Source organism: Choloepus didactylus, chromosome 3, assembly GCF_015220235.1.
Source record: "Choloepus didactylus isolate mChoDid1 chromosome 3, mChoDid1.pri, whole genome shotgun sequence".
Lineage (NCBI taxonomy): Eukaryota > Metazoa > Chordata > Mammalia > Pilosa > Megalonychidae > Choloepus > Choloepus didactylus.
The window spans coordinates 162670654-162679259 of NC_051309.1; the positions used below are offsets into that span (position 1 = coordinate 162670654).

General features: G+C 35.4%; 1 protein-coding gene across 1 annotated transcript in view; it reads right to left on the reverse strand.

Moving 5' to 3' along the window:
* The window catches only part of IQCM (IQ motif containing M), a 434488-nt gene extending 427511 nt beyond the window's left edge, over window positions 1-6977 (reverse strand). The window contains exons 1-3 of the mRNA XM_037831487.1: window positions 6953-6977; window positions 6092-6174; window positions 4071-4338 (exon numbers count right to left, since the gene is read on the reverse strand). Of these exons, the coding sequence (XP_037687415.1) occupies window positions 4071-4338; window positions 6092-6174; window positions 6953-6977 (376 nt within the window). The remainder of the gene's footprint in view (window positions 1-4070; window positions 4339-6091; window positions 6175-6952) is intronic.
* Between the last annotated feature and the right edge of the window lie 1629 nt (window positions 6978-8606).

Here is an 8606-nt window from a genome sequence, read left to right on the forward strand (position 1 = left end):
AGGCACTCATTGTTAGATTAAAAAAAACACAGTTGAGTGGATAAATGAGTAAAGATCTTCAAAAACGACATAAGAGGGAAAAATTAAGATGGGGGTATAGCAAAAGCTAAGACTATAACTGGAAATGCATTTTTTTTTTCATTTTTATTGAGATTGTTCAGATACCATACAATTATCCAAAGATCCAAAGTGTACAATCACTTGCCCCTGGGTACCCTCATATAGCTTTGCATCCATCACACTTAATATTTGTTCAATTTTTAGAAACTTTTCATTACTCCAGACAAGAAATAAAGTGAAAGATGAAAAAAGAAAAAAAGAAAAGGAAACTCTAATCCTCCCCTATCCCTAACCAACCCCCCTCAATTGCTGACTCCTAGTATTGATATAGTACATTTGTTACTGTTTATGAAAAAATGTTGAAATACTACTAACTGTAGTATATAGTTTGTAATAAGTATATAGTTCTTCCCTATATGCCCCTCTATTATTAACTTCTAATTGTATTGTCATACATTTGTTCTGGTTCATGGACGTGATTTCTAGTATTTGTACAGTTGATCATGGACATTGCCCACCATAGAATTCAGTTTTATACATTCCCATCTTTTGACCTCCAACTTTCCTTCTGGTAACATATATGACTCTGAGCTTCCCCTTTCCACCTCATTCACACACCATTCGGCACTGTTAGTTATTTTCACATCTTGCTAACAACACCCCTGTTCATTTCCAAACATTTAAGTTCATCCTAACTGAACATTCTGCTCATACTAAGCAACCACTCCCCATTCTTAAGCCTTGTCCTATATCTTGGTACATTGTATTTCATGTCTCTGAGTTTACATATTATAATTAGTTCCTATCAGTGAGACCCTGCAATAATTGTCCTTATGTGTCTGGCTTATTTCTCTCAGTATATTGCCCTCGAGGTTTTGTCATCAACCCATTTTTTTTTAATATGGTTTTGTTCACTCACCATACATTCCATTCCAAGTAAATAATCGATGGTTTTCTGCATGGTCATACATTTATGTGTTCACCACCTTCACCACTATCTATATAAGAGCATCTACATTTCTTCCACAAGGCAGGAGGGAGAGTCAAAGAAGGTAGAGAGGCAAAAGAAAGAGGAAAAAAAAAATGACAGCTAGGAAGCAGCAAAAGGAAAAATAACCTTAAATCAAAGTGGAATAAAGAATCAGACAATACCACCAATGTCAAGTGTCTAACATGCCTCCCCTATCCCCCCCTCTTATCTGCATTTACCTTGGTATATCACCTTTGTTACATTAAAGGAAGCATAATACAATGATTCTATTAGTCACAGTCTCTAGTTTATGCTGATTACATCCTTCCCCCAATGCCTCCCCATTTTTAACACCTTGCAAGGTTGACATTTGCTTGTTCTCCCTCATAAAAGAACTTATTTGTACATTTTATCACAATTGTTGAATACTCTAGATTTCACCAAGTTACACAGTCCCAGTCGTTATCTTTCCTCCTTTCTTGTGGTGTCTCACATGCTCCCCACCTTCCTCTCTCAACCGTGTTCATAGTTACCTTTGTTCAGTGTACTTACATTGTTGTGCTACCATCTCCCAAAATTGTGTTCCAAACCATGCCCTCCTGTCTTCTATCACCCTGTAGTGCTCCCTTTAGTATTTCCTGTAGGGTGAGTGTCTTGTTCACAAAGTCTCTCATTGTCTGTTTGTCAGAAAATATTTTGAGCTCTCCCTCATATTTGAAGGACAGCTTTGCTGGATACAGGATTCTTGGTTGGTGGTTTTTCTCTTTCAGTATCTTAAATATATCACACCACTTCCTTCTTGCCTCCATGGTTTCTGCTGAGAGATCCACACATAGTCTTATGAAGCTTCCTTTGTATGTAATGGATTGCTTTTCTCTTGCTGCTTTCAGGATTCTTTCTTTGTCTTCGACATTTGATAATCTGATTATTAAGTGTCTTGGCGTAGGCCTATTCATATCTCTTCTGTTTGGAGTACGCTGCACTTCTTGGATCTGTAATTTTATGTCTTTCATAAGAGATGGGAAATTTTCATTAATTATTTCCTCTATTATTGCTTCTGCCCCCTTTCCCTTCTCTTCTCCTTCTGGGACACCAATGATACCTACGTTATTGTACTTTGTTTCATCCGAGTTCCCGGAGACGTTGCTCATATTTTTTCATTCTTTTCTCCATCTGCTCCTTTGCGTGTAGGCTTTCAGGTGTTTTGTTCTCCAGTTCCTGAGTGTTTTCTTCTGCCTCTTGAGATCTGCTGTTGTATGTTTCCATTGTGTCTTTCATCTCTTGTGTTGTGCCTTTCATTTCCATAGATTCTACTAGTTGTTTTTTTGAACTTTTGATTTCTGCCGTATACATATCCAGTGCTTCCTTTACAGCCTCTATCTTTTTTGCAATATCTTCTCTAAACTTTTTGAATTGATTTAGCATTAGTTGTTTAAATTCCTGTATCTCAGTTGAAGTGTATGTTTGTTCCTTTGACTGGGCCATAACTTTGTTTTTCTTAGTGTAGATTGTAATTTTCTGTTGTCTAGGCATAGTTTCCTTGGTTATCCAAATCAGGTTTTCCCAGACCAGAACAGGCTCAGGTCCCAGAGGGAAGAAATATTCAGCATCTGGTTTCCCTGTGGGTGTATCTTAGAAAATTTCTCCACCCTTTGATGCCTCAGGTCACTGTGCGTTTCTGCCCAGCAGGTGATGCCTGTTAGCCTATAATTCTAGACTGGTGTGAGGAGGTATGTTCCCCCAGGCTCTGGGGTCTGGTTCTGAATGGAAAGGGCTCCACCCCTTTCCTCCTAGAGAAGACAGACCCCCCAGGTGGAGGTCATTAGCATTTCAATGGTCTTGCTCTCTGCTTGTGCTGTCTCCATCTGTCCCAGAGTCACAGCCCTGGAAACTGAAAATGACTGGGGCTTTCTCCACTGAGCCGAAAAAGAAACAGATAGTCCCCTTCAGACCCAGTCCAAGGCGACCCTCCGGCTCTCCCAGGTCAGTCGTCACCCAAAGCCTCTGTCTGTTTTTTGGGGATGCGTACCTGTAGTGAGCAGTTCACACTCGCTACTTAAAACCCCAGTTGGAGCTCAGCTGAGCTGTATTCGCTTGCTGGGAGAGAGCTTCTCTCTGGCACCACGAGGCTTTGAAGCTCGGGCTATGGGGGAGGGGGTCTCACGACTTGGATCTGCAGGTTTTACTTACAGATTTTATGCTGTGTTCTCGAGCATTCCTCCCAATTCAGGTTGGTGTATGATGAGTGGATGGTCTCGTTTGTCCCCCTGCAGTTATTCTGGATTATTTACTAGTTGTTTCTGGTTTTTTGTAGTTGTTCCAGGGGGACTACTTAGCTTCCACTCCTCTCTATGCCGTCATCTTGCCCCAGAAGTGGAAACGCATTTTAAGAGGCCATTTATTCCAGCCATTAGTCTCAGAACAATAATATCACTGTGCTTAAATAAACCTCCAGTTTCCATCATATCAGGTTCCTGATACAGAATAAATCATAGCTACAATTGTCTTAAGGGAAAATCTTACAGTTCTCAAAAATGCTTTTGGGGTTTTGCAGAAACATGCAAATAGTTTGCCCTACACTTTTCAACAGTAGGATTCAGGGTTATAAAAAACTAACTGCTGTGGTAACAAGGAAATAAACAATCTAAGAGGACTTGTACTATAAGGAATATTACTCTTTTGGAAGATACAGCTAATCAATTTTTGTCCCTAAATTTCTTTTTCTGAGTGGGATGCATTCTTCTCAATTTCTGGTGGCACCCATATGTTAGCAGCTCTATTAATCATGCCTTTCTACCTTCCTTTTTTTTTTAGACCTACCTTTTAAAAAAAACGCATTTTTCTATTGTGAACTTTAACATGTATACATAACAGGGAAAACTTTCAAAGTACGATTTAACAAGTAGTTAGAGAGCAAATTTCAAAGAATATGTGAAATTTAAAAATTCAAGGTTTTGTCTTAAGGAAATTCCATTAAGAGAGCAGTAGAAGTAAACAGTTTTGCCTATTGGTTTGCTGAACTTCTTTATCAAAAACATACCTTTTGCAAATTGATCTCTAGATTCTTTGTGTTTTTCTTTTACATTAAACAAGCGTGGCTCCTTGGAAGAAACTCGTTTTGAGGGCTCCTCAAAAGTTTCAGTTTTGTAAAAGTCCTTGGGAGAATAAATATTTTTGTATGGTGATTGGATTTCTCGGACCACATCAAGTACTTCCTTTTTTTTAATCTCCAAAGGCAAGTATATGCCAGATTTCCTTTTTTGGTATTTATTTTTAAAGGCACTAACAGAAGAACTTTGAAATTTATTCTATGAATGAAACAAAAGTAAATTTTAATAAAATCATATATCCTCTAAACAAAATTTACAAAACACTTTACTGTGCAAGACATTGACTATAAACAACACAATCATGTAACTCAGATGTTATCTTGTGCAATTCTCAAAAACTCTTTCATGAGCATGAGGGTTACATTCCACTTCAAAAAAGAAAAAAAAAGGTAGATTTTAAAAGAGTAATGTACTCCCTAAGTGGGAGGTTTTTAAATGCAGCTTTAAAGTCCATTTTTTAAAAAGGAATTTTCAAAAAAAGATATCAGAATTTAATTATCAGCCATCTTTGAATAAATTTCATATGTCTATAAAATGCTTATACCCCAAATCTCTTTCTGTGCTAAAATGGAGTCAATTGAGCTCACCTGGAGTAGGCTCTCAAATAAAGCATATTAATAATAGGATTTGTCATTTCAGATCTCTTCCATCATCTAATTACTTAATTTTGACCACCTTGAGCAACAGAAAAATACAGCTCCATGTTTTTGATACAGTATTATCCAAACAACTGTACTTGTTCATCTCATTCTATTGCTCACACAGAGAGCTACAGTAAACATTAAAAAAGCTTAGACAAATTGTTGCCAATTCAAACTATTGTCAATTCAAGATGCCAACCCAGGAGGGTTGGATATGCTAGTATTAGGTTTTGGTTTGCAAATGTAACCAAAGATGGAATATTATGCTGTTATTATTAAACTTCTAAAACAAGCTAAGGCACATCTGTCTAACTCTGAGACTGTGAAGTTTTCATTCTGTATGCTTACTAGTAAAAGCAAAATAATTTAAAATTATTTTAAAATTGGGTAGGGGGAAGAGTTTTAAAACATTAACATTGATTTAACAAGACTTAAACCACCTTAGGGGCAATTTCAGCCTAGAGGCCTATTCAATTATAAAAACAAACACACAAACAAAAATCCATAAGACGCATTGAAAAATATTTCAAAATCCCTATTTAAAAGTCTGAGATACGTATCTCCATCCAAAAGGGAAATAGAATAGTGTGGCACTCAATAAACCATCCTGAGATCTCTTCCCTCCCCTCTCTTCCTAAGACCCATTGGTTACAACGGTTTCTCTCCCCCACACATTCTCCATCACTTACATAGATACTCTCTTCCCAAATTTAACCCTGTGTTGACTCTCCTTTCTCTTTGCCTTTCTCTTTCTCATTCACCCTTTTCACTCACCTTCCAAATCTATACTGTTAAGCAAATTGAGTCAGGCACAGTGCTCCTTGCTTGAGATGAAATATTCAAATCAGACAGCTTCTGCCCACAAGGAGCTACAAGGCTGGTAAACAGCTCTAATGCAAAGTGACGTGGGAGGAGATACAGGTAAGAAATGTCAGGCTAGGGACACAGAAGAGACACATCTCATAATAGATTTTCTAGTTTGGTTTTGGCTAGTGTGTAAAGGTAAGTTTACTTGAGAAAATAAATCCAAATATTTCTGCTACAATTCATCGAAAGCATAAAAAGTTGGATTAAATGTGCAAATTGAATACATGTATATATAAAGTGTATAAATGTGTAATTAAATAATTTTATAGCTGAAAATTCTTATTTTTAAATGACTTCCCAAATCAATTTTTATAGCTATTGAGGATTTTATTTTCTCTTCTACTCTATTCAGAACCTGTCCCATATTAGGGTTCACTGCAGTATACAACACTAGTTATTAGTTTCCTGAAAAACATAATGTTAGATAAATGTAAAGCATTAACCTCATTTATTTTCTCATAATGTTGGGCAATGAGAGTTTTTGCTTCCTGGAAAAAATCTTGCCTGATGATCTCTAACGTAGGACCTGAAATAGAAACAGAGAAAAACATTTTTTTTATTCTTTTTGTTGTTATTCAATAATTTTCTAAAGGGAACAATAATGAGGAATGTGTAGGAAAGGTAATGTTTCTATGTTACAGGTACCAAACCTAGATTTAAAAAAAAACAAATATCATTTTTAGTTCATTAAATGTGTGGATTACTAATACAAGTAAGGAAAGAAGCCATTTTCTTCCCCGATCTATTTTTATTATTTATCTTTCTCCTCTGTACACTTAATTTTGGCATACTTCTGATAACACATGCTAAAAAAAAATACAGTTACAGATAATTCAAATAACTAGGGAGATTTCAAGTCCACATTTGCATAACTTTTAAATAGTACATTATATTTGCTTTTATACAGTCATTTTCCTGGTACCGCAAATATTAGTAAGGTGAGATAACCTAAAAGGGGAAAGCAATTCAAACCTGGAATTTTATTTTTTTAATGTAATAATGTACTTTCTCAATCAAAAATGTTGAAACTATGAAATTAAAATTGTTGGGCAATTATGAGTCTTACAAGACTTTATAAATATTTCAGGAGATACAAAAAAAAAACTTAAGGTAAAGATCTTTAAAAAGAAAAGTCAGGTTACGATGCTCTGGGTGATAAGATAGGTTATCCTAAATTAGTAAAGAAAAATTACCAAAGAAAATATGCAAAATTGAAATCCGCTCCAGTTCTGAAAGTTCTTTGAATACTACTATACAGAAAAAACAATGCAATATTTGGGCAAAAAAGTTACTAGCAAGTCTACCTGTGACTAACACATAAGGCTGCATATTTCTTCAAGAATATTTACCTTACAATTTTTCCATAAAATTATAACTGAAAAATAAATTCCCTCAATAGGTTTACTAAGTAGGAATATAACTGAAATAAAAAATATAAACTCCTACATATGAATAGCATTATTATAACTATCTCATTTATATTTTCCTAAGATTCCTAGTTTATTTTTTAACTGGAGCTATGTATAGAATTCTATTGCATATATACAAATACCTTATCATACTCATTTATTTTTGTATAAGATTTCCTCCTTATATATTTCCTTTATTTTTTGCTCATTCTGACATATAAGCATCTCTTATCCTCTTCCTTCTAATCTGGATTCAGTAAAGAATTAATATCTTATTCAAACTAGCTTTTAAGTTCGGCCAGTAAGTTTCCATTTCTGTAACTATACTTCCTTTAGTACTCTTAGGATCAATGTTTTATTTTTCTTCTTTCCCCCACTTAAATTTTAAGCAGTTAAAAACTCTGTCTTCATGCAAATCAAAACAATAATGAAATAACATCCACCAGAATAGCTAAATTAAAAAGGCTGTTAACACCAAATGTTAGTGAAGATGTGGCACTACTGGAACTCTCACAAGTTATTTGTGGAAATATAAACTAGAAGATTCAATTTGGAAAAGATATGGCAATTTCTTGTAAAACTAAATGAAAATATGCATTACATAAATACTTGTACAAGAGTGTTCGTAGCAGCTCCAAGGAGCTCCAAATTGGAAACAGGCCAGATGTGCATCAGTAAGAGAATGGCTAAACAAACCAAACTACAGGCACATGCAATAATGTGATGAATCTTTAAAATATGCCAAATAAAATAAGTTTTACACAAAAACAGTACATACTGTATGATTCTACTTACATGATATTCTAGAACAGACAAAACTGATCTATGATAGAAAGAAAGAAAAAAAGAAGAGTGATTCTTCTGGTGGGAAGTAGCACAGATTGAGAAGAGACATGAAAGAAATTTATGGGATGATGGTAATATTCTATATCTTGATAGGCATATACAACTATAACTCAATAAATGTATACCTAAGAATTGTGCATCTCATTTCATGTATATTTTATATCTAAGCAAAAAACTGTAAATGAATATTTAATTCTAGCTAATGATACATTTGTTGATTGGTGGATAGATATGTGATAAAACAATAAAATATGAATGGTAAAACCTGGGTGCTCAGTATAGGGGGGTTCACTTAAAATTCTTTCAAACTTGAATTTTGCTTGAAAATTTTGCAATAAAATATTGGGGGCAAATTTCTCTTCATTCCTTCAAGAATTTTCCCCTTGCTTTTTACCATGTGACTCATGAGCCACAGGCAGCTGTTACTTTGAAGGAATGATGTCCAGCTCAGCCTGAGATTGACCCCTGCATAAAAGGAGAGGAACAACTGGATTCTAGCCAATCACAAAAGTGCTAGGTTTGGGGAGGCAGTGTCTGGAATTGCCCCCTCTGCATTTATTCTAGAAATAGCACACTTCCTTCTGCTCTCTAGCAGTTTCTTTCCTTCCACACTTATCTACGGAGAGTGCTTTAAGTCATATCAACTCAGATCTCCCTGTCCTTCCATAATGCCACTACAAATCCCCACATTCAGGATGTCTAC